Raw genomic sequence first — 25,766 nt, forward strand, 5'->3', positions numbered from 1 at the left:
GGACTATGCATAGACTCGTTAGTCCAGCCAAAATGTAACTCCATAATACCAGCCTAGTTCGGCAAGGGTGGAAACTGGACTTTTATAACAGTCGGTTAACCCTCTTGCCTCTGGAAGATGTGCAGCTGGCGACTGCCGGTATGTAGCTGAACACCCATACAGTTTATTTCTTCTAACAGTAACACTGCTATATGTTTTCCTTCCGCTAGCAGTTCAGTCACTCGGAAACTCCCTGGCACTCACTGGACTTCTGCAATGGACCTCCGCGATGGACTTTGGTCACTCATTTATAATGAATTGACGTATTCAGAACTGATCAATACACACTTAATCTTTCATCAAAATATTTCGTATGTCTGATACATTTCCCACGTGGCCATATCGAACACATCTGTGTGCATCTCACTGTTTCGTTAAACTGATTCGCCAATTCATGTCTGTAACTATATCTGAAGGACTATCGTTTCGTATAGTTATGCTAAAAGCATGTGAAAGGGTATTCACAACACTAATCCATTCAATCGTCATATGTTATACATATGCTGCACCTCTTGTATAATCATGTCCAATGCATCTTTGTGCGCACGTGGTTGGTCACTCGCGTTTGAGTCGATGGCACTGTACTGTAACATCCGGGCCACCTTTAAAACATTCTGGTGGAGTCTCTTAACCTCATCCTGGGGAATCGCGTTTAATATATCACGAATCAGCTCCTGTCGCACCTCTATCCGCCCTGAATCGATCGTCACAGTGAAGTCCGTATAATTCAGTACCCGTTGGAAGGGGTATTCCACGTTCTGATCAGCAAATCTGAAAATGACTGGAATACATCCACTTTGAATACTGTCATAAAATGACTTCCTTGTGGGTGAATCTCCTGGAGGTTGAAGACAGAAAACTGACTTCTGCATCCACCCAATCGTGATGTTCTCATGACCAGTTTGACATTCTATTGTGTTCAGAAACACCCCGCCAGGTAGTTCATCTCCATGCTCATTCAAAAGATGAATTACTCTCTCAAAACTAACACCAGTGACTTTATGTGACATCTGATCCAGAACGCTTCGTCTGAATTCGTTGTTCTTCACGCTAGCAGCAACAAAAATCAGCACCTGCCTTGCCCCTAATCCAGGTGAGGATATTGCCTGTGATGCTGAGTTAGAGTTGTACTGGTGCACATACGAGGGGTAGGGAGCCACTATCACTCTCTGGTTCTCGAGACCTAAAACCTTTCTGTACTCCGACAAAGACTCCTTTTCGATGACGATGTATGTCACACTTTTACAGTTTGGATTCATAAGCAAAGGGTATTCTTTTTCTGCTTGTTCCCTTTCAATTCTCGCCAGTGATGAGATGTGAGGCTTCCCTTGCTTTAGGTAGGGCATAGAATGTATGATCTTGAACATTTCGTCTTGTAATTGTGTGACGGATTCTGATGAATTACAAAATCTGAACATTCCTAGGTAGGCGGGTATGTAGAAGATGTCAGCTTCCTCTGGATTCATGGTTCGGTATTGACTCTGCAGAAGCTGGTTGTGAAGAATCACCTCAAGGGAGAACTGACTGGTATGAAACACTCCCATCTCCCCTTCTCTATACAACAGCGTTCCCATCCCTCCGTTTTCTAAATGAAAACAGAAGTGTGGTACCCTTTCTGTACCCACACACATGGCTACATCTTTATTAAACTTTGGTGGCAGCGGATATATGAACACCTTTGGTTTTCTTGTCATCATCGAAACAACATTTCCTTTTAACCTGAAGCTACTGATAATGTTCTCCTTTGACCTCGTTATTTCTATTTCCTCCAAACTGATGTAGATGACTCCACACCCGATAGCGACAAGAGCCACCAACAGCAGCCTCTTCTTTGTCCTCCTTGACAGGAACATGTTGTATCGGAGATGGAAATAATGCACAGCCTTCACCTCGGCAATCCCACTAGATGAAAATCTGTATTTATCTGAAAATACCAAGTAATAACACTTAATGCCTGAACTACATTCAGTCTGCAGCATTGAAACCATCTGTCAACCTAATGTCAATCAGAAAATGCATCTTAAGTAAAAGAAGATTACTTTTCTTGTCAAATAATACGTACACTCGTGACCTGAGAAAGATGACATTAAATTTCTTTATTCTTTATTCCATCGTTTAACGCAGTACAAACTGCTTTGTGGGTTAGGGAGGAATGGAGGGGTGGGGGTGGGTGGGTGTTTGTGTGTGTGTGTGTGGGGGGGGGGGGGGGCTGGGTCATCAGGCAGCGGGATTGAATCGATTCCTCATATGGGTATAAAATACTATGTGCGAGGCCCATTTTCGGTCTCTGTCGTGATCAGGATGGACTGTTGCTTAATGCGCTGTATCATTCTACTCATTGACTCGCAGTTAACAGTTATTTGACGCGTAGTTTGTTAAACCTGATGATAAGCTGATATCAGCACAATTCAAACCAATTCAGAAGACTCAACACAACCGTCGAACCGACGGAGACGTAAAGATGAACGTCTAACTTCATAGAGAAAGACTATGCATTAACGTATGTACCGTTCACTTAGCATTTGACCTGAGGGAAACTCAGGAGCGCTGAAGAAAGGTTATACATACGAGTTCTGAATGGGTTAAGGAAAGGACAAATGTTTTGATACACCTTTGGCTGTGTTCCTTAATTCACTCACTTAGAGCAACAACACACTGATGTCTTCCGAGACAATGGTGTTAATTTGTTTGAAGGTGAATTTGTGTATGTTGTGAATGTGTATGAAGGTGTATGTTGTGAAGGTGTATGTTGTGAATGTGTATGAAGGTGTATGTTGTGAAGGTGTATGTTGTGAATGTGTATGAAGGTGTATGTTGTGAAGGTGTATGATGTGAAGATGTATGTTGTGAATGTGTATGAAGGTGTATGTTGTGAAGGTGTATGATGTGAAGATGTATGTTGTGAATGTGTATGAAGGTGTATGTTGTGAAGGTGTATGATGTGAAGGTGTATGGGAGTGTATGATATGAAGATGTATGATGGTGTGTGGTGTGTAGGTGTATGATGGTGTATGATGTGAAGGTGTATGGTATGAAGGTGTATTGTGTGAAGGTGTAGAGTATGAAGGTGTATGGTGTGAAGGTGTATGATGGTGTGTGGTATGAAGGTGTATGATGTGAAGGTGTAGGGATATGAAGGTGTAAGGTATGAAGGTGTATGATGGTGTATGGTGTGAAGGTGTATGACGGTGTGTGGTGTGAAGGTGTATGGTGTGAGTGTGAGTGAGTTTGGTTTTACGCCGCTTTTAGCAATATTCCAGCAATATCACGGCGGGGGACACCAGAAATGGGCTTCACACATTGTACCCATGTCGGGAATCGAACCCGGGTCTTCTGCGTGACGAGCGAACGCTTTAACCACTAGGCTACCCGACCGCCCCGTATGGTGTGAAGGTGTATGATGTGTAGGTGTGTGACGTTGTGTGGTGCGAAGGTGTAAAGGTGTACGGTATTAAGGTGTATTTTGTGAAGGTGTGCGAAGGTGTATGAAGGTGTATGGGGGAAGGTGTATTGCGTGAAGGTGTTTGGAGTGAGGGTGTATGAAGGTGTATTGCGTGAAGGTGTTTGGAGTGAAGGATATGTTGTGAAGGTGTATGAAGGTGTATGGACTGAAGTTGTATGGAGTGAATGTGTATGGGGGAAGGTGTATGGAGTGAAGGTGTTTGGAGTGAAGGTGTATGAAGATGTTCTGAGTGAAGGTGTTTTGAGTGAAGGTTATGGTGTGTAAGTGTATGAAGGTGTACGGAGCGAAGGTGTATGGGGTGAAGGTGTATGGTGTGAAGGTGTATGAAGGTGTATGAAGGTGTATGAAGGTGTATGGGGTGACGATGTATGGTGTATAGGTGTACGGAGTGAGGGTGTATGAAGGTAACGGAGCGAAGGTGTATGAGGTGCAGGTGTATTTAGTGAAGCAGTATGAAGGTGTATTTAGTGAAGGTGTATGAAGGTGTATGAAGGTTTGCGGAGCGAAGATGTATGAAGGTGTATGGAGTGAAGGTGTACGGAGCGAAGGTGTATGGAGTGAAGGTGTACGGAGCGAAGGTGTATGGGGTGAAGGTGTATGGTGTTAAGGTGTATGGAATGAAGGTGTATGAAGGTGTATGGTGTGAAGGTGTATGGGGTGAAGGTGTATGGAGTGAAGGTGTATGGTGTGAAGGTGTATGGAGTGAAAGTGTATGGGGTGAAGGTGTATGGTGTGAAGGTGTATGAAGGTGTATGGAGTGAAGGTGTATGAAGGTGTATGGAGTGAAGGTGCATAAAGGTTTACGGGATGAAGGTGTATGAAGGTTTACGGAGTTAAGGTGTATGGGGTGAAGGTGTATGGTGTGAAGGTGTATGAAGGTGTATGAAGGTGTATGGAGTGAAGGTGTATGAAGGTGTATTGAGTGAAGGTGTATGGATTGAAGGTGTATAAAGGTTTACGGGGTGAAGGTGTATGAAGGTGTACGGAGCGAAGGTGTATGAGGTGAAGGTGTATGGTGTGAAGGTGTATGAAGGTGTATGAAGGTGTATGGAGTGACGATGTATGGTGTATAGGTGTACGGAGTGAGGGTGTATGAAGGTAACGGAGCGAAGGTGTATGAGGTGCAGGTGTATTTAGTGAAGGTGTATGAAGGTGTATTTAGTGAAGATGTATGAAGGTGTATGGAGTGAAGGTGTATGAAGGTTTACGGAGCGAAGATGTATGGGGTGAATGTGCATGGTGTGAAGGTGTATGAAGGTGTACGGAGCGAAGGTGTATGAAGGTGTATGGAGTGAAGGTGTACTGAGCGAAGGTGTATGAAGGTGTATGGAGTGAAGGTGTACGGAGCGAAGGTGTATGGGGTGAAGGTGTATGGTGTGAAGGTGTATGGAGGGAAGGTGTATGATGGTGTTTCGGGTGAAGGTGTATGGAGTGAAGGTGTATGGTGTGAAGGTGTATGGAGTGAAGGTGTATGAAGGTGTATGGTGTGAAGGTGTATGATGTGAAGGTGTATGGTGTGAAGGTGTATGGTGTGAAGGTGTATGAGTGAAGGTGTATGAAGGTGTATGGTGTGAAGGTGTATGGTGTGAAGGTGTATTAAGGTGTATGGAGTGAAGGTGTATGGAGTGAAGGTGCATAAAGGTTTACGGGGTGAAGGCGTATGAAGGTTTACGGAGTAAAGCTGTATGGGGTGAAGGTGTATGGTGTGAAGGTGTATGAAGGTGTATGGAGTGAAGGTGTATGAAGGTGTATGGAGTGAAGGTGTATGGAGTGAAGGTGCATAAAGGTTTACGGGGTGAAGGTGTATGAAGGTTTACGGAGTGAAGGTGTATGAGGTGAAGGTGCATGAAGGTGAATGGTGTGAAGGTGTATGGGGTGATCGAGTATGTAGTGAAAGGTGTATGAAGGCGTATATATTCGAAAAGTTTATAGTTGTATTTTCGTTGAAACGTTGAGTCCAAAATATATAATCTATTACCTGACTTGCTTGATAAGAATTCTAACGCAAATACAATTTGATTGGAGCGAACTCAATCTGTCGTACAAACATTCCTGTGTTCCCCGAAATACACGGAAGGGCGCCATGCTCCCTGATAACAAACCTCCTTGACATTATGTAACCGAGGACGAGCAGCATATTTTTATTCCGGCTTGCACCCGTCAGGGTGTCTGTCCCCTGCGGCAAACAACCTTCCACTGTTTGAGAACAAGTCCCCCAATCACGTCAACGTGTACATCTTCTCTTTTATCTATTGTGTCGGTGCACTCCTATTGTGTCTACTCCCAGTGTAACTACCAAAATAACACCGGATTAGAACAGGTCTTCACCAACCCATGCTTGTAAAAGGCGTCTATGCTTAAAACACCACACCAACGTTTTTGTTGACATAGTAATATCTGAGGGACGCAGCGACAGAGTCAGTAAAATTATGGGCGTTGGCCCGCAGTTTGCTGAGTGCGACGTGCAAACTAACATAAGATTTAGGTCTACACAATGACTGTGACTAATGACATAAAGAGTGAGCAATTTAAATAGTTTTCAAATGCAGTAAGCCTGTCCTTAACTTACTTGCTGAATGACATTAAATGGCATGTGTACCTTGAAACGGATAAATAAATAAATAAATAAATAAATAAATAAATAAATAAATAAATAAATAAATAAATAAATAAATAAATAAATAAATAAATAAATAAATAAATAAATAAATAATAAATAAATAAATAAATAAATAAATAAATAAATAAATAAAGAATTTCTTTTGATAGGAGATAATTAGCAGTCAATGAACCAGGAAGTATGTGTATTGAAACAGTGGACATAATGGGAAGACACCGTTTTGTCAACCCTTCTTTCGAATATGCACCTTCTCATGCGCATACAATTTCAATTGCTTATGTGATGCTCATATTTATTCTCACTTATAGTGGGCTATGAGTAGTATTCTGCATCGAAAATAAAAACTCTCTTCGTCTAAATTAAAGTTCAAGTAAAACAAAAGTAATAAAACTATGCCAAAATTCAAACCAATCCGAAGACTCCTCTTAACCGTCTAACTTCAAACAGTAAGGCTATGCATTAACATACGTGTGTTGTGTACGTACCGAGACTGAGTACACTAAACGTTTGACCTGAAGAAGGATTACTCACACGCAGTTGTGAATGGGTTAAAGCAACGACATTCATGCATAGAGTAGCGCGGGTTTTCAGTACAAATAGGACTGAGGTCTACTTACAAATGCTGTGAATAATATACAGTCATAAAGTACTTAGGAGACGCTGTGACGGCCGGTATCTTTCAGCTTCACTAGATCGACTTCAACAAAGGTATGATGTTCAAATGTGAGGGATGAGGCTTAAGACCAACACAGGTGAACCGTGTTTCTGGGATATTATAATATTGTGTGATTTGAGTGATGATATTGATAATAGATGACGCCAAAGTCTCAATTATCCGACGAAACAGATTCATTTGGGCATAAAACCTTTCATAGAATGTCAAATATGATATGACAAGTTCCTTACACAGTACTTTATACAGTGTAGTTTATACGACTCAGGTCACAGACATCATGGTATAGAAAGTACACAATGGTATGTTATAATTTGCTTGCTCTTTAGAAACATTTATCACAAACTGCGTACATTTTAAAGTGGAAAGCCTCATCCTCGTATTTTTCATGATGTCCGAACTTAAAATACCTATGTTATAATATGATATTGATATAATTTCGATCAATGTGCAATGCACCACCAATTTCTACTAAAAACCTGGGTATAGGGGTACTGTATGTTTCTTCAGATGTTACTGATACTGAGTCACGTATGATGCAAAGATGCAAAGAAGCGGAGGAAGCATTTGTAGGGATAGTCAGACAACTATTGCCATGGATACAATGTCATATGTAGGAAATCGATTTCAGTTTCTGTATTCAGTATTTAATATGTCTCTTTGTAACAGAAAATTAAATAGGATACGACTTAAATGCTATTTGATGTCGAAACATATAGTAAGCCGTGCTTAAACTTTTCCCGCATGTACAGTTAACGCTTCTGAATAGGCGTGTCTGATCATATGATGTGGTATAATGTCAATATTGACCGAAACCGCCTTCAAAACCCTATTTTCACGGTCCTTTCTCTACACTCACAACCGTCAACTGCAAGTTTCCCTGAGTCTATTTCAGCTGTTTGTGCTCCCATCTCGGGGATCAGCACATAAATCCAACAAAACGACTAAACTAATTGCAACTTTAAACATATCAAAATGAAATGGAATTACACAGCTGTATATAAACACCTACCTGTAGCCAGAGTCGTGTTCAATGTAACCGCGTTAGAATAGTTGCCTCAGGATTATGTTCACACTCTCAGACCTTTCCGATGGCCCACATGCAGGAGCAGGACTCTAGGCGTGACACCATGAAAGACCTAACCGGGTTAAGGTTAGGCGTGTCTCAATACACGGTGTCGTATTGTGTGCATTGGGTTGGGGGGGGGGGGGTTAACAAAACGAAAACCTGTTTTGCTCACGATGTTTCTATTTATATCGATACCTATGAAAGTATCGATTACACAAAGACAGCAATTGTGTAGATTTTATCTGTAAATAATACCGTGTCAAAAAGATTAGAAATGAAATTTATATTGCAGTTTTTTTTAATCAGGGAAGACTTGGCAAAGAATGGAAGCGTATTACGCAATACACGTAGTCATATTAAATAGCGTTTCGTGTACATGTGGCGGCTTGCATAGATGCGTAGAAAACGCCTATGTATTCATGATTATATATCGACCCACTCTGATATAGACAAGGTTAAAACGCTAGGGTTTGAATGATACCGGTGAAATGTTTTCCGTATTCAATGAATATAAGCGTAAAGGCTAAACCGCTTAAATATGTTGTGGAACAAATGAATAAAAAATAAAATAATTACATGACATGGAATGGTTTGCTTATTTTAATAATTGAATTTTTAAATTAAGCGGGTATACATGCTGACATTTTAATGAACATACTTTGACGTTTGTACCCGTGAAGATCCGAGGTGGATTAGGTCTTCAGCGACCCGTACTTGTTGTAAAAGGCGATTGTGCTTGTCGTAAGAGGCTACTAAAGGGATCGGGTGATCATGATTGGTTCATGCATGTCATCGTATCCCAACTACGTGGATCTGTGCTCGTTATATCAATCACTAGATTGTCCGGTCCAGCCTAGATTATTCACGGACCGTCGTCATACAGCTTGAATATTGCTGAGTGTGGCGTTAAACAACAAACTCACATGGACGTTTGACACAGTATAAAACAGATGCACATGACAATTCGTTCCAAATGAAACAGAAATATGCAAAAGTAAGCACAGATATTCCCAACACTCTCGTAAGGATTCCGGGAAAGAATTGGCCCCATTATCATATGATTGTAGTAAGAATCAATTAAAGAGGACTGGGTGGTAAAGCAAAGTGGATTGGATGATTAATAAGGCGGAAAAGTGTCCCGATTACGTGGATAGAATTGCAGGTTTATCTGACCCAGAGTGGATTATTTCCTTCTAATTAATATTAATCAAAACGTATTTCTGCTACGAAGACATATTCACATGAGGCTAGCCGCCTTTTTCGTCCTTTGTGGACATGCAATTTATACAAAGTGTTGACCTGATTTGTTGGTAGAATAGTGCAGAGAGTACCCGATAGACCGCAAGAGCATACATGCACATGGTTGGAGATGTCATCTACTATGTGAAAACATAAATCCAATCATGTTATATACACTTCACCTTTTTCTCTGTGTGTGTGTGTGTGTGTGTGTGTGGGTGTGTATGTGTGTGTGTGCTTGAGGGTATGTCCATGTGTGTGTATGCATGTGTGCACACGTGTGTGTATGTGTGTCCGTGTCAGTGTATGTGTGTGCGTACATGCATGTGTGCACACACATGTGTCTGCATTTGTGTGTATGTGTGTGTATGCATGTGTGCACGTGTGTGTATGTGTGTGTGTGCATGTGTCTGTATGTGTCTGCGTGTGTGTACATGTGTGTGTGTGACCATGTGTAGGTATGCATATGTGCACATGTGTGTGCATGTGTGTGTGCATGTATGTCTGTGTTTACATGTGTGTATGTATGTGTGTGTATGTTTGTCTGTGTGTGTACATCTGTGTGTGCGTGTATGTGCATGTGCATGTGCATGTGTGTGTGCTAGTGTGCATGTGTGTGATGTGTGTATAGGGATGTGTGTGCATGCGCGCATGAGTGAGAGCAGCGTGAACGTTACTGGCAAGTAGTTCACAACAAAGGAAGACTGCAATTAAATTGAGACTCTCTAGCTCTGCGTGGCTTCTTTTCAGGTCGATTTAACGCACATCTACACATGAATGGGTCACATGCATGACGTTCATAGTATGGAGACGGATTCAATAGACGCACAACATAATATATGCATATAAATACAATGAACACTGGGTACTGGTCCTCCACTTACAGAGACGTTGATTTGACTTGTATACACTTCTATGGACGCACAACGTGTACATGGATATAAAGATAAAAAGACAATGCAGGTCCCAGGATGCAGCGTACATATTCAATCAAGGTCTAGACGTTTTAATGAGTGTTATGTGTGAAACTTAGTTTAAGCTCTGACTTTTTAGAACAACCATACTAAAATCTGGATTGTCGAACAAACAAATGTTTTCTTAATTACTTGACTCAAATTATAATTGCTGGGACAACCAGTTGGTCCGAGCATTGTGCCTATTTAAGACGGCCACACTAAGGAGAGGAGATTGCCTAAGGGTAACCTGTAAATAATATATCCTTGCAAAGACAAATCGCCCTCTTCCCGGGATATTTTGTAATTTTCAACCCTTGGGCGACTCACCCCCCCCCCCCCCCCCCCATTTCCTCCTCCTCCCTCTCTCTCTCTCTCCCTCTCTCTCCATTTTTGGAACACTGAATATTATATAATATGAATAGTAAATGTACTTGCGTACCGTGACTGTATCCCCAGCGTCAAGCCGCTCCTTTACAACACACTCTCCGTCGTCATAGCCTTAAACTGTAACTATCTTTATGCAATCTGGGTATCAATACAGGCTGTTTTCTATGGGTCTTTTGCAGTTGACTCCACATGTTCACTATTCGGTTTCCACGTCATGAGCCGACAGACTTCGAGACATAAAGGCCACGATTGTGCCTTTATAAATTGGTTGCTTAAGTTGAAATTTAATACCGTGCTAGGAGCACCTGTGGGTTGTGAAAAAAGAATAATATTTTACCTGTTTTACAACCTGTTCATTTACGCTGTGGTTGAGATGTTTAAGTAGCTGCAATTCGCGGTGCAGAGTTGCGTCCCTTAGGCGAATCATGGGTTCGAATCCCGGTTCGTCAGCAACATACCCGCGATCGTTGGTTTCACGATCGTGGTTAGTGGTAAACGTGTTGGACCTGCATCACTTCGGGCTTTCCTCCCACATAAAGCAGACACTCTGTAATATAACTGGAATACTGTTCAAAGCGGCGTTAGATCAAACTCATTCACTCATGCACTTAGTACTCTTTGTTTTGTTTTTTAACGCCACACTCAGCAATATTCAAGCTACATGACGGCAGTCTGTAAATAGTCTGGACCAGACAATCAATTTATTAACATCACGAGTACATATAGATCTAATCAAGTGGAATACGATGAAATGCATCAACCAAGTCAGCGAGCCTCTTACGTAAAGCATTAGTTGCTGAAGATCAATTCTAGAATTGCAAAACTTTACATGAACCCACCCGCTATATGCCACATATTATGACAAGAGGCGACTAACGGGATCGGGTGGTCAGGCTTGCTGACTTGGTTGATGCACGTCATCGTATCCCAATTGCTGAGATCGATGCTCAGGATGTCAATCACTGGATTGTCTGGTGCAGGCTCGATAATTTACACACCGCCGTCATATGGCTGGAATATTGCCGAGTGTGGCGTAAACCAACCAAAAAACAAATTAACATATTATGAAACTATTTATCCAACTTTAACAGATCTTATAGCAATATATTCTTGGACCCTTAAATTGTTTTGAGTAGCATTTATATTTAAAAGTATATAAAAGCATTTTATCTCTCGACTGCCATGAAGGCTCCACTGTATTCCGCGTTCTCATCAAAGTCGAGTTAACGGGTCACGATATTGTGTGGTTGCTCAATGCATACTTCTGCGTGGAGGTAAAGATGCATTCAAACCGAAAGCTTCTAAAAATAATGGCCCTGGGTTTCTGTCTTCTTTTCTTTGAATTGGTGTATTCATGATCTCGTCTGCTCACAATATAACAGTGAATAGACCACAGACTCCCTTGCCGTGATCACTATTTCGACCTCCTGAGAGTACATGTACGTTCTCAACTCTTGAAGCGTTGCTTGAATCGTGAATGATTAATGGCTTCTCTGCTCACTTCACCGTGAATAGAATTATGATTCGTTTTGTAGCAATAACCTGCTAATATGACAACAGTAAGGTTGCACCGTTTATCTTTAATCGGATTCAACGCCAGGCATCCAATAGGGCATAACGTATTTCAATGAAATGAAAATAAAATGCGAATAAAGGGATTATTTGTAACGCTGTCATAAATGTATTTGCCTTACACGGTCGGTTGATCACAGAGGCAATAACTCGGAAATTATTTAATATGAGCTATGATCATATTGACAATAAAATGATTAAAAAATAGATATAAAACAGAATACAAAGATTTGTAATGGGTGGGGGAAATACGATTATTGTGAGTATGTTTTCCTCCGCTTCCAGCAGTATTCCCTCAATATTATCGCAGGTGGACACTAAACATGGACTCCATACAATTGTCCCGTATTGGAAAGCAACCCGGGCCTTTGGCTTGACGAGACGACGCTTTAACCACTTGGCTACGTCCTCGCCCCGAACCTGATCCTAGATAGATGGCAACCATTGCCTCAGGACTGTTACACCTCCCACGCCTTCCCCCGACCCCCCCCCCCCCCCCCCCCACACACACACACACACCCCACACGCACTATTCACTCCTTTAAATGAAACAAAGTCCAAAAATGAAATATATTACAATAGTTGACTTAAGCGTTAACGTTGATTTTAATTTTCACCCTACAGGATGAATATGTAATTAACATATCCAGTAGTTCTATGATGTTCTGCCATAATGTTGACCTTATTGTACTTCAGTTCGGATAGGCAGGGTAGCCTTGTGGTTAAAGCGTTCGCCTGTCACGCCAGGAAGACGCGGGTTCGATTCCCCACAATCTATTTCTATTTAACGATGAGAAAGTACAAATGTTACCACAGAAATGGTATAGAACAGTTGATGCCATTAATCGTTAGCCTATCCATCGTTAGGTCAAATTGAAGTCAGATGCATGAACATTTAACATTTTAAAATGTTGTACAATGTCAAGTTCATACTCTATGGCATGCAAAATTATAAACATCTGACAATCTAAAATGAAAACTATATATTGAAATTATAATTCGAGTATTTAACAATGTCCATAAGAACACACAATGCCATTTAGAAAGTGGTCAAATGTAACAAATGTTATATTTGGGATAACACTTTCTGAGTGAACACTCACACTCACCCACACTGACAGTGTGAGGCGCCTAATCGCCAGTCAGCAATCTAACCCACTCAGCCACCGAGGCTTCCACAAAACTCTGGCAGTGTGGGTTCGAATCCCGGACGGGACTCAACCGAAAAAAGTACGAGAATCTGTATTTTACTCAGAAAGTGTTATCCCAAGTATAAAATGTGTTACATTTGTTACATTTGACCACTTTCTTAATGGCATTGTGTGTTCATAGCTTACGACCATGGAAGCGGTGCCAATTTACAGGGGTACAAAAAGTACGTGATCTAGACAACCAGTTGTCAGACTTTAAATTTTGTGGAAGCCTCGGTGGCTGAGTGGGTTAGATGGCTGACTTTGTCTGCTGGCAATTAGGTGCCTCACTCTGGCAGTGTGGGCTCAAATCCCGGACGGGAGTCAACCCCGAAAAGTACGAAAACATGTACTTTAGATCAGAAAGTGTTATCCCAAATATAACATGTGTTACAATATCCTTAACAACAGACTGTGAAAATAAATTCTTCAAACCAATCTACAGATGTTAACAAGGTAAACAAATAGACCAATCAATGACCAAACTCACGCTTGAAGTTGAAACTATAGTAAAGGAATAAAGTTATGAAGTATAAAAACCTCACGCAAAAACAAAAACAATATCCTCCCGAATCTGCCTCCATCACAAACGGGCACTTGCTCAGATTTGTGAGAGACAAGAATTTGGATCAAGAAAAATATAATATTTCCGAATATTTTCATCTACCATTACTTTTCATAAAATAATGATAGCAGAAATTATTTGCAATTTAGATGTATAATGTGAACCTTACTTATGAATGTTTAACTCCTTTGGCCATTCGTGGCATAAGTCCCGGGTACTCAATGCTCATCGTGAGAGGCAACTGTAGGATCGGGTGGTTGTATTGTGCGACTTGCTTCAAGCTTTTCGTTGTATACCGTCGGTATTATCATTGCAGGTTTTCGTGTCTTAAGTCGGCTAGTCGGCTATTCACATTCCGCCGTGATATAGCTGAAATGTAGGTGACTGCGGTCTAGACATTACCCCTTAATCCCCTCGGTGAAATATAGTGATTGTTATATATCTAATCAATACATGTCACACATTCTATTCAACGGCAGAACTAGATAAGCCTGCACTGAATATACGATGAAGTTAAAACATTCTGTAATTCTTGAAGCAGCTACACACAAATATAAATCCATTTATAAGAAAGACTATATATATTAAAAAGGTCTGTCTGTTACGGTCTTCAGATCTGTGTCAAATGTTTACTGCATTTATGCTTTTTTCGATGATCTTCATAGAGTTCTTTGTTTACTGCCACACCCACCAAATACAGTGATATTGTAATATATAATAATCAATACATGCACCACATTTATATTTTACGGCACAAGAAGATTTCCCTGGTCAAGTGTCAGATGTCACACCTGCTGAAAAGCTCCATAGCCAAGGAGTATTTGCTTAATCATCGCACAGCAAATCAATAGTTAACAAATATATGTTACAGTAGCATAGCAACATGATCAATGGAGCTAGTTCATGTGAATGGCGACTTGCAAAGATGCTACAATGTGGCTCTGTCATACCTGTGTGACCAATCATTTCACCGTTTCGTGTCTTCAGCGTGGTATGTTCCCACACCCAAACTATTTATTGACACAAGCGATAAAAGAGCGTCCCATGTCAGCCCTTTCCGTATGGCTTTGGACACCCCACAACACTTAAATCGGGTATGTAAATCAGTCTTTTTTTTTCCTTTTCGCTTGTGTCTATTGTTTCCTATTGACATTAGAAACAAGTGCTCGTCTCGCCTTCAATTTTCAGTTTTATAACCAACGAAATAAAGAGCTTCGTGCTGTCAAGCCCGTTAAATGTGCCTTGAATAGGACGTCCTACACACATAGAATACTCAGAACAAATAGTATCTGTACGTATGCACTGTTTGTCTGCAAAAGTGCAGGGAAGAAGGTAATGTTTTTCTTGAAGGCTTGTCGATTCATCAACAAAGACCCACAGAAAAACGGTGGTTTTAAACTTACGTTGAATTGAGCGGATAATTATACTGCCTGTTTACACTAGGGTCTGTCGAGGCTTTAAATGGGGCGTTATGAATGAATGTTAGGTTTAGTTGTCGATGAGGCTCACTCTGTACAAGGTATAGTTCGGTAGATTTAAGGTGAAGCCAGTCGAGGGTTTCATTTTCACGGTGTGTTTGAATTCAATTCTGTGGTGAGTATATTTTGTACAAATTTTGCCATCTAAATTAAGCATGTAAAATACCGTTAAACTTGTCACCGTCAGTCCAGAAAATTAGCCTTCCGGACGATCACTGTTGGGAACATCTTAAATGATGAGAGGGCCGTTGCTATATACCAATGATTCGTTAGTCCAAGATGTTTTGTTTGTGTGGACGATTTCACTCGTAATGATACTGTCCGGATTAACGAGGTTCCATTGTTCTTGCCTGTCGTTATGAAGACGTTAAAGTGTGTGTGTGTGTGTGTGTGTGTGTGTGTGTGTGTGTGTGTTTGAGGGGGGGGGACTGCATCACTTGCCGTCCTAGTAGAGTCGATTCCCTTAAGCTCCATGTGTCCGCCCCGTGGGGATGGGATAGATTGTGTCCCAGGCTCCCCACTGCTAGTGGGAATATGCGCCTAAATTGGGACACCAATGGGGACCCGGTTTTCTTGTAACCGATGTTAGTCGCAATGGGCGGCGGCCAGATGGTCAGGCTCGGTGACGTGGTTGATGGGAGTGTCAACGCATCCGACGACGTAGATCGTTGTTTAATTGCAATCATATTATATCAGTAACTGTCGATTATTGTCGATTATATACAGGCCTCGTCACATAGATTAAAACATTGCTTAAACAAGAAACACACTCCTCCCCCGAAATGGTGTTTGTTTGCTGGTTGAATGTTATCATGTCTATTAATCTTCCAGTAAATACTTAGTCTTGTTACACAGATGCACACCCAAATGGGAGCAGTTGCCCCTTTACACTCTTCACAAAAAGAAACGCACTGGTAGATTTTTAGTAAATTTATTGTACCTAATCAAGTCGATATATTTAATTTCATAGCATAGATACAAATATGAAATATTGGAGCTCGATAGCCACATGTTTTACAAAGGCATTGAAACCCAAGGCGATGTTCCGATCGGCAGCGCTGAGTCTCGGCATTTTCGAACTTGAAAAATGTTGACAATTGAATGACAAATTATTGGCTCATGCTTACCTTTTTATAGTTACGAATGCCATAACTTGCACGTGCATTTTGCTGGACTGTTTCCCTCCGTGACATTTTTTAACAAAGTATGAGTGAGTTTGGTTTTACGCCGCTTTTAGCAATAGTCCAGCAATATTACGGCGGGGGACACCAGAAATGAGCTTCACACACTGTACCCATGTCGGGATTCGAACCCGGGTCTTCGGCGTGACGAGCGAACGCTTTAACCACACGCCTCCTAACAAAGTATGAAAACAAAGCCGTTTAAGACATTGCAAATCGACAATAGCTGCGTTTTGACGCACTGTTTGTCGAATATCAGGCCACCAACATTTCCCAATAACATATATCGAGTTTGTACATCGGATTTTTTGTGTAGTCAGATTCAATGAACTACATACTACCTGTCCGTTTCTTTTGTTGAAGAGTATATGTGCTCTTTACGTGAGTAAATGGTTTAATAGCTCTTGTAGCAATATTTCAGTTATTCGATTAATTTCTGCTGACTGTAGAAAAAAGCCCAGACATTCAGCGCAATAGAGCGACAATAGGATTTGGAGACATGGCTACCCATTTACGAATATCATAGACACCGCCTCCGTGGTCTCCTGAAGAGAGCGTCGGCCCTGAGAGTGGTTCGATCTTCTGACCGCGTCATACCAAAAGACATTAAAAGATGGTCAGGCTGTCCCTCTTTTTTTCTGTGTTCCCCATCTTCCACCCGGTCTGAATTTTCATTCGGACGTGAAAAATAAAAAGTTTTCTTATCTCAATTTCCCCCGCTGCTGTTGATATTTATGCCCCGTTGTGACAAAACAATTACTCCTACAGTTGTATTTTAAAAACACCCAGGTCAGCTTGATCTTTCCTCAGCTATATTTATCAAACCAAGCAAAGCAACTCGATCTACTCTTTTTTTCAATTCCGCCACCCACTCTCTTGGTGGTTGAGGCTGGAGATAAGAAAGGGCACGGGTGGCCCAGTCGTCTAAGGCGCCGCGATTTGCTGTGCAGAGTTGCGACCCTTGGGCACGCCAGAAACCTATGATTGTGGGTTCGAATCCCGGTTCGCCCCGATTATGTTTCTAGGTTTGTAAGCACCATACTCGTGCTCGTGGTTTACACCGAAGTGGTAAACGTCTGAGACCTGCATCACTTCGGGCTTTCCTCCCATATTAAGTCGACACGCCGTGATATAAATGAAATACTGTTAAAAAAGCGGCGTTAAATCCAACTCACTGGAGATGAGATACACATAAAAACATATGATTGGCCTAACTGTTTAACCCTGTCTGGCTATCAACATTGAGGTGATAAAACAAGGACTGGTCGACTCGGAGTCAGTAAACTATGTATCTATGTTAAGCTGAGACATGGTAGAAGGCTTGTATTTTACATGTAGAACCGCCTTTCACCTCACGTCATCCTTTACTATACCTGTAGATACAATACAGCATGATAGTTACCATTTTTCAGTGTGCAGTGCTTCTGGAAATATTTACATTTATAGGTCAGTGGGACATGTTCACAGCTGCATTTAAGATGTGACCATTCATGTAAACTTTGCTTTTGGTTTATGTTTGTAGACACTCCCAAGGCATACATCATTAGTTGTTTGGATAATGTTTGGAACGAATTATGACAATTTACATTGAACTTATTCTTTTGCCGAAACAAAATGAGTTCCCCCATTCACAGCAAACATTTGTTTGTTTTTATGCGTTCAAATTTTGTGTTGGGTAGGACAAATCTGTTATAAAATACTGTGGCAGTGCACACTTTATGATAAAATATTTCACATTTTTATATTAATTTGTATGTATATATTTTGCACATATTTGCCATATATTTCATGTAATTATTTCTATACTTTATTTGTATGTATATATTTTGCACATATTTGCCATAAATTTCATGTAATTATTTCTATACAGTTACTTACATTGAAATGTCACTTCAATTACCCATCATGTCAAGGCCAAGCTTACCTAGCAAACCTAATTATCATCAACCATATGCTATCTTACTTACTTACTTAAATTAGGAATTTAACGTGCGCTTACCGACATACGCGTATTTCGCGCACGGGCCTGCTAGGCCATTTGGTGTTTGGTCCAAAAGGGTATGTCCGAAAAGGTGAGGCAACCTAGGTGGGGCTCTTTAGGGTTGCTTACTTAATTTGGAGAACAATTTTGGAATTTTGAAATATGTCTACTTAAAATCCAATCTATTGATTTCTTTACCTGTAAATGACCATTGTAGACATCCAGGCAGCAGCTGTAAAAACAAAGTTTACTTAATCTGACGTTATTATCGCAATTACCATCGTGTGACGGTCACGTGACACATTCTCTAAAAACTCATGAGACATCCAGACAGCAGCTGTAAAAACAAACTATAATTAATCTGATGTAATGTACCCAATTACCATCGGTTCACGGTCACGTGACACATCCTATAAGAACTCATTCTTATTAGCAAATTACCTAATCTATTTCAACCAACCACAATTGTAATTAAAGGACACATTGTATGTTTTGGCCAATCAAGAGAATTCCGACGTTGATCAGTGTAGTTTCTAGTACTTTTTAGACGATAAAAAGAGGTCCGTGATTTCATATCAACACATTGAACCTCACAGTAAATACTGGAACCATCACTGACTCACGGAATTCTCCCTTCTAATGTAAGGTAGGCTCACTTGTACAAACTCTATTATTTATGTCAAATAATGTCATGATAGAAATTTACTGTTTATGATGATTAGAATGCGGTAAATATTATGTATTTTGTGTATTTCCAAATAATCTCTGCATGAATATTGTCGTGCATAATATCTCAGTCATTATTGAACATGTAAATCAATTAGATCTATTGTCATGAATAGTTGTGTATTTATTGCACTCATGTATGCTGATAGAGAACCAATGCACATATTGGTTTCAACTGCAAATGTCATAGGATTTATATGACAACCTTTGAGGTATAAGTGAGATATGAGTAATTGTATGAATGGTTCCTGAACGATTATTATCCAATGTTGTGTTGAAAGAATGAAATATTAATTATAATGATGTATACAAACTCTACCATGTGAAACGCTAATATCCCCATCAAAGTGAAATGTGTATTTAATATTATTGTTTGATTAATATATTATGTATAACACATTGAACCTCACAATAAATACTGGAACATCTCTTTGACTCACGGAATTCTCCCTTCTAAGATGAGAATACGTCTTGTTATCCCATAAATAACGGGGTAACACTGAAAAAATATCTTTTTTTCTCCAAAAACAATTGAAATTTCATCTTGGACTAATCGCTGGACCATTGACAGTAGACTAAACTGCCGGGCAAGAACAAGTATGCATCCATGTTTGATGGTGGTAAAAAATGAAACAAACAAGAAATGGTTATTCGATGGTGAATTATTTGATACGGGTATCATGGTAGTGCTTTGGCTGACCTTAAGTTTGCAGTGTTTCGGCGACCGTGTTTTTAGCAACGTACGCTTGTATTTTTTGTCAAATCCAATTTTCAAGTGTACACTTCTTTTTCCCCTTTGAGATAATATTTTGATGACCTCTCCCTATTGTATGTAACATTTTTTCCAACCCATGTGAAACTACAACTACTCGGGCCACAAATCGCGCCATTGATGGTTGCCAAATATAAATAAACTATGATTAGGATTATCCGACTGAAAAGTAGTGAAAGACCAGGTTCACACTGAGAAAGGAGATAAATCCGAAAAAGGTTCACAATGAAAAGGCGGTAACCCTGAACGCCAGTAGCATGCAGCGTAAGTTCATTTATTATAGCGTAGTATAGCCGACACAAAACCAACCCGCAACACAACACCCAAGTGCTACCTCACACCCGCGGCCACGCCAGACACTAAGATCAAGCTAATTAATTAAATAAATAAATTTACATTTACTACATCTCGATAAAATTACCCGACACGCAACACATTATCAGTGAACGCGCCCAGCCCTTTTGTCGCTGCACAGCATGGTGGACTCTCTCCCACGTGTACCATGTTCTCTCTAATGCCAGGATCTGGGTATGCGTCACTATAGTTCCACCAAGCCTTTCATGCGGTTGGTCAGCCTGCGGTAATGATTGTCCACATCCCCTCGATCTTACCTGTTTCTCTTACATCGTGCCAGTAGCGCCTGGGCAGCATGTTGAATGATATGACGAACATATGATCCATGGTGGGAAGATGGAGCTGCATCCTTAGTTGTTATGTCCACCATGCCAGGGTAGGGTAGAGCCATGTATGATTGTTAGATTGTTAGATTGTTGATGATGCATGTCTAGGACCTGCATCACTTTATCACTTTGGGTCGTCCCCTACATTAAACTAAGAGGCTGGTGCATATGTTATAGTTACAGTGTTTTCTCTCTCTCTCTCTCTCTCTCTCTCTCTCTCTCTCTCTCTCTCTCTCTCTCTCTCTCTCTCCACCTCCATCCTGTACGTGGGACTATCAATGTGTTTCAGTGTTGTAACTGTTCATTGTATCTGTGTTCTCAGATGTGACGATATGTTGCTTACAAGGAGACAAAGAAAGAGGCTGTGGCTGGTGACGATTGTAGCTCTCACTGGGGGAGCCTTTCTGACATGGACGCGGGAAGAAACATTTCCACATGACACTGGGTAAACGTTAAGCTTATTTAATATTCATAATCAACACTACACTTATATACTGTACAACGCTTTCCAAGAGACAGTCGACTGCGTTGTCTACAGTGCACCTCGACCCGCCTTGCCTTCAGGCCCATTAATATTCTTGCATTTGGCGTGTGTGTGTGTGTGTGTGTGTGTGTGTGTGTGTGTGTGTGTGTGTGTGAAGAAGCCCATTTGTGGTGTCCCCCCGCCGTGATATTGCTGGAATATTGCTAAAAGCGGCGTAAAACAACTCACTCACTTGCATTTGGGTCTTTTGCATACCAATAGATGTAGTACATTACTTGTGTCATGATGTTCCAGGTTCAGGTTCTTTATTTGTACAATTAGTAAACCACTGTGTGGTATCCTTTTAATCAAAATCACTCAAAGCTTTCTTTGATCGATGTTAAACTGTCTATTTTCAAGTAAAAAATGTATGTTTTTACTTCGTATATTTTTGTATGTTTTCAGATTACAATTTACTGATGATAGTGGAACTCACAATACCCATGCAACAGAACAGCCAAGCGGGATACGTACAAGATCTGTTGAAGACAAAGGCCAGAACAGACAAATGAGAACAGCAAAGAAAATACCAAAGGTTTATATTTATTCACTACCACCAAAGTTTAACAAAGACATAGAAACATGTGTGAATGTTCACAACCGGCCATATCTATGTTTTCATTTACTAAATGGAGGCTTAGGAAAAGTTATTTACAGGGAAGGGGAGATGGGAGTGTTTTATACCCATCAGTTCTCCCTTGAGGTGATTCTTCACAACCAGCTTCTGCAGAGTCAATACCGAACCATGAATCCAGAGGAAGCTGACATCTTCTACATACCCGCCTACCTAGGAATGTTCTTCTTCTGTAATCGGCCTAAAACTATGGAAACATTACAAACTGAAATGTTCAATATTGTAAATGCCATGCCCTACCTAAAGCAAGGGAAGCCTCATATCTCAACACTTGCCAAAATTGAAAGGGAACAAGCAACAAGTGAATACCCATTACTTCAGAATTCAAAATGTCGAGATGTGACTTACATTGTAATTGAAAAGGAAGCCTCGGATTGGTACAGAAAGGCTCTAGGTCTTGAGAACCAGAGAGTGATAGTGGCTCCCTACCCCTCGTATGTGCACCAGTACAACTCTAACTCAGCATCACAGGCAATATCCTCACCTGGATTAGGGGCAAGGCAGGTGCTGATTTTCCTCGCTGCTAGTGACCGGAGAAGCAACCCATTCAGAAACATCATTTTGGATCAGATTCCACAAAAAGTTGTCGATACTACTTATGAAATATTTGCCGAACATCTGCATGTTCAAGGAAAGGATGTACCACAGCAGGTGATTTTGAACACAGAGGAATGTCACTCCGGTCATGAGAACATCACGATTAGGTGGATGCAGAAGTCAGTGTTCTGTCTTCAACCTCCAGGAGATTCACCCACAAGGAAGTCATTTTATGACAGTATTCAAAGTGGATGTATTCCAGTCATTTTCAGATTTGTTGATCAGAATGTGGAATACCCCTTCCAACGGGTACTGAATTATACGGACTTCACTGTGACGATCGATTCAGTACGGATAGAGACGCGACAGGAGCTGATTCTTGACATTTTAAAAGAGGTTCCCCAGAACGAGGTAAAGAGACTGCACCTGAATGTTTTAAAGGTGGCCCGGATGTTACAGTACAGTGCCATTGACTCAAACGCGAGTGACCAACCACGTGCGCACAAAGATGCATTGGACATGATTATACAAGAGGTGCAGCATATGTACGATATATGACGATGCAATGGTAACCATTTTATATGGCTTTATACAAACTGTATAAGAGTAATCGCCAAGCGTTATCGAATTGGGTCCACTAGATAACAGATGAGCGCAAGTCATTGCGTTCGAAATGATTATGCTCGACAGGCGGCAATGAAACAATTTGTCTTTCCTTTGCTGTTTAACGCTGCCCTCAGCAATATTCACGCTATATATCTGGACCAGACAATCCAGTGATCGATATTATGAGCAGCGATCCACGCCGTCGAGAACCAACCAACATCAACTAGAACATTATATGATATATTCAAAATTTATCTATAGAATATGAACGGTTATCAATAACCTTATTTGGCTCAGCATTGGAATTTGAATATGCTTTCCATGTCTCATGTTTCCCTATATAACTTCATTGTTGTGTTTATTTGTTTTACGAAACATCCATCAATATTTGTGTTATTGCGACGACCTTTAAATAATCGAATCGAGATCGGAAAATCCATTGATCGATATTGTGAACAATGATCCATGCCGTCGGGGTACGATGATACGCATATATAAGACAGCTGCGCGATAAATCGCAAAGAATAATGAGGAACGAAGCGTGGTTTATTTGACGATAAAACATAGTTCTATAATGACGTCATTTCTGGAAATTCCCCATAGATATACCTGGGCTACACAGATAAATGCAGTGGCCGAACGATTGCATCAAAAAGTGGGAGAAATATGATATGAATCGGTATGTCGAGAAGAGGTGCAGAAGATCGACCTAAGGATTGTGAGAATATGCAGGAAATACCAAACTTAACTCCCCTGTTCGTAAAATGGACTTGTCCCACATCCCCCCCCCCCCCCCCCACCTAAAGGGGCTGCACATAATGTTGATAGCTCATATAAGAAATGAAGGACCAAGTCACCGAGCCTGACCACCCGATCCACTTGATTTGTATAGATCAGAAGTTCAATTTAACCTGTCGTATTAAAAATAGAGGCTGCAGGAAGTATATGTCTTTTTTGATGACATGATGTAGTGTGTTTCTTCTCGTCCTTCATAATATGGGACCGCCTCCGTGGTCCAGTGGTAGAGCGTCCGCTCGGAGAGCGGAAGGTCAGGGGTTCGATTCTCGGCCACGTAATACCAAAAGACATTAAAAGATGGTACTTGTGGTGAACCTGCTTGGCGCTCAGCATTAAGAGTCAGTATACTGTGACTGAATGGGGTCTTCATGTTAAACTGTTTTCGCTGGAGTGTGCTCTATCCACACTCACGCCATAACTTACCAAGATTTAATCAATACTGGCCGAATAAAATGATTTCTTGTTTGCTTCTATACCTCTGTAATTTTGTGTCCCGTTATAGGAAAGTGAGTGAGTTTTGGTTTAACCTATAGTCATAATCAGGGCAAAACGGGTTTCGAATCCACGATCTTAGGTTGCTAGCACGCCCAAGGGACGCAACTGTGCACTGCTGCATATGCAAGCCGAACAATTTTATGGATAGAGTTCACGGTATCTTTATCGCATCTAAAGCAAGGTTAAATTTGTTCCAGTCACTATAATTCACATTTCATTCTGTCCCCACATGTGGGGATATCGTGAAAGTAATATTTATTACTCCCGCTAAATTATACGTTTGGAGACACTGGGTGACCCAGTCATCGAAGGCACCGCAATTCGCAGTGCAGAGTTGCTTTCCCTTGGAAACGTATTATTGTGGGTTCGCCCCGATGATGTTTCTAGGTTTGTCAGCACCATACCGTGCTCGTTGGTTTCATCAAAGTGATCCCACATTAAGCTTAGACGCCGGAGTACTGTTCAAAGCAGCGTCAAACCCAACACTGTCACTCACTAAATTATCAGGACAAGTTGTTGACCATACCAGCTACCAAGCATTTTAGGCAGCTTCAAATACAATTGCACTATGAAAGCCTAGAAGGGACACTGTCGCTTTACAAAACCAAGCGAAACATGACCATAATCAAATCATGACAACGCGACAACGATATTTTGAGCAACTGTCGCCTTTTGAATACTACTACTACTACTACTACTACTACTACTACTACTACTACTACTACTACTACAACTACTAATACTAATCTTGGACGCGACGTTAAACCCAATTTCACCTCACCTTTTATGTTTGTCTTAGCACTTCTTATATCACTTAGACTGCTTTGTGTTTAGCCTCATGGATGGTGATTTGAAATGGGGTTTAACGTCGCCTTAAGCCTTATACTGCGACGTGTATGCATGCGCGCATGGCTGCTTGTACTAGTCCGGACTAATACCGATTTTATTGTGCTAGCTCACTGAGATACAATGCCGCAGTTTAACATGAATACCCTACACAGACACTGTATACTGACTCCGAGCCGACCAGCCCTGCGCCGGGCAGGGTAACAACAAGGACAATCTTTTAACATCTTTTGGTACGACGAGACTGGGCATCGAACCTGGACCTTATGCTATCCTGGCGGACGCTCTACCACTAGACCACGGAGGCGGTCGCCTCATGGCAGCAAATCCTTTGTTTTTCACATTCGTACTCGAACCAAGATTTTTGCTTTTTTTAGTGGCATTGTCCGCAGCACGCCCATAACAAGTTTCTCACACAGAATGTTGCACGTGCACCGTCGATAAGTTTTAGTCGACAATAATGTTGACACAGATACTATACTCAGTGGGATGGGCATATCCAGCATATTTTTCATTGATTGCAACCAAGTACCTCCTGATCTTTTCAATGATGTTGAAGGTAATCGGAAAACCCTCAAGATGTCTATAATCCATTACATTGGTTCGGGTTTCTTGGTAACCTATGATATCGATAACCACAAATCTGGAGTATTCAAATCCTCAAAAGTCGTGTTGTGGGAATAGAGCTATCTGTGTTTATACTCAAGGGGAATGATTACAACACTAATAATGTTTG

General features: G+C 41.0%; 2 protein-coding genes across 6 annotated transcripts; one reads left to right on the forward strand and one right to left on the reverse strand.

Annotated features, from left to right (window-relative positions):
* Positions 1 to 10,626, reverse strand: LOC124148259 (probable xyloglucan galactosyltransferase GT17). Of its 2 annotated transcripts, none has more exons than XM_046519262.2 (2): positions 10,499 to 10,626; positions 1 to 1,963 (listed from the first exon to the last, which is right to left on the reverse strand). In XM_046519262.2, exon 2 carries the CDS (start codon positions 1,890 to 1,892, stop codon positions 525 to 527), a length of 1,368 nt encoding a protein of 455 aa, XP_046375218.2. In that variant the 5' UTR covers positions 1,893 to 1,963; positions 10,499 to 10,626; the 3' UTR covers positions 1 to 524. The 2 variants fall into 2 exon arrangements, with proteins under 2 accessions (XP_046375218.2, XP_046375217.2); XM_046519261.2 differs by lacking the exon at positions 10,499 to 10,626 and adding an exon at positions 7,808 to 7,996.
* Positions 6,630 to 24,162, forward strand: LOC124148258 (xyloglucan-specific galacturonosyltransferase 1-like). Of its 4 annotated transcripts, none has more exons than XM_046519258.2 (3): positions 6,630 to 6,830; positions 20,914 to 21,036; positions 21,520 to 24,162. In XM_046519258.2, exons 2-3 carry the CDS (start codon positions 20,924 to 20,926, stop codon positions 22,841 to 22,843), a joined length of 1,437 nt encoding a protein of 478 aa, XP_046375214.2. In that variant the 5' UTR covers positions 6,630 to 6,830; positions 20,914 to 20,923; the 3' UTR covers positions 22,844 to 24,162. The 4 variants fall into 4 exon arrangements, with proteins under 4 accessions (XP_046375214.2, XP_046375215.2, XP_048254881.1 ...); XM_046519259.2 differs by lacking the exon at positions 6,630 to 6,830 and adding an exon at positions 14,664 to 14,867; XM_048398924.1 differs by lacking the exon at positions 6,630 to 6,830 and adding an exon at positions 15,056 to 15,105.
* Positions 24,163 to 25,766: the final 1,604 nt, after the last annotated feature.

This window comes from Haliotis rufescens, unplaced genomic scaffold, assembly GCF_023055435.1.
Source record: "Haliotis rufescens isolate VD_foot unplaced genomic scaffold, xgHalRufe1.0.p SCAF_19, whole genome shotgun sequence".
Taxonomy (NCBI): Eukaryota; Metazoa; Mollusca; class Gastropoda; order Lepetellida; family Haliotidae; genus Haliotis; species Haliotis rufescens.

What these genes read in the sequence shown, in the direction of transcription:
- LOC124148259 (XM_046519262.2), bottom strand. Translation starts at nt 1,892, where the DNA reads ATGTTCCTGTCAAGGAGGACAAAGAAGAGGCTGCTGTTGGTGGCTCTT.
- LOC124148258 (XM_048398924.1), top strand. Translation starts at nt 15,071, where the DNA reads ATGCACTGTTTGTCTGCAAAAGTGCAGGGAAGAAG. An exon ending in GCAAAAGTGCAGGGAAGAAG is followed by an intron (nt 15,106 to 20,913) that starts GTAATGTTTTTC and finishes CTGTGTTCTCAG; the next exon opens with ATGTGACGATATGTTGCTTA. An exon ending in ACATTTCCACATGACACTGG is followed by an intron (nt 21,037 to 21,519) that starts GTAAACGTTAAG and finishes GTATGTTTTCAG; the next exon opens with ATTACAATTTACTGATGATA.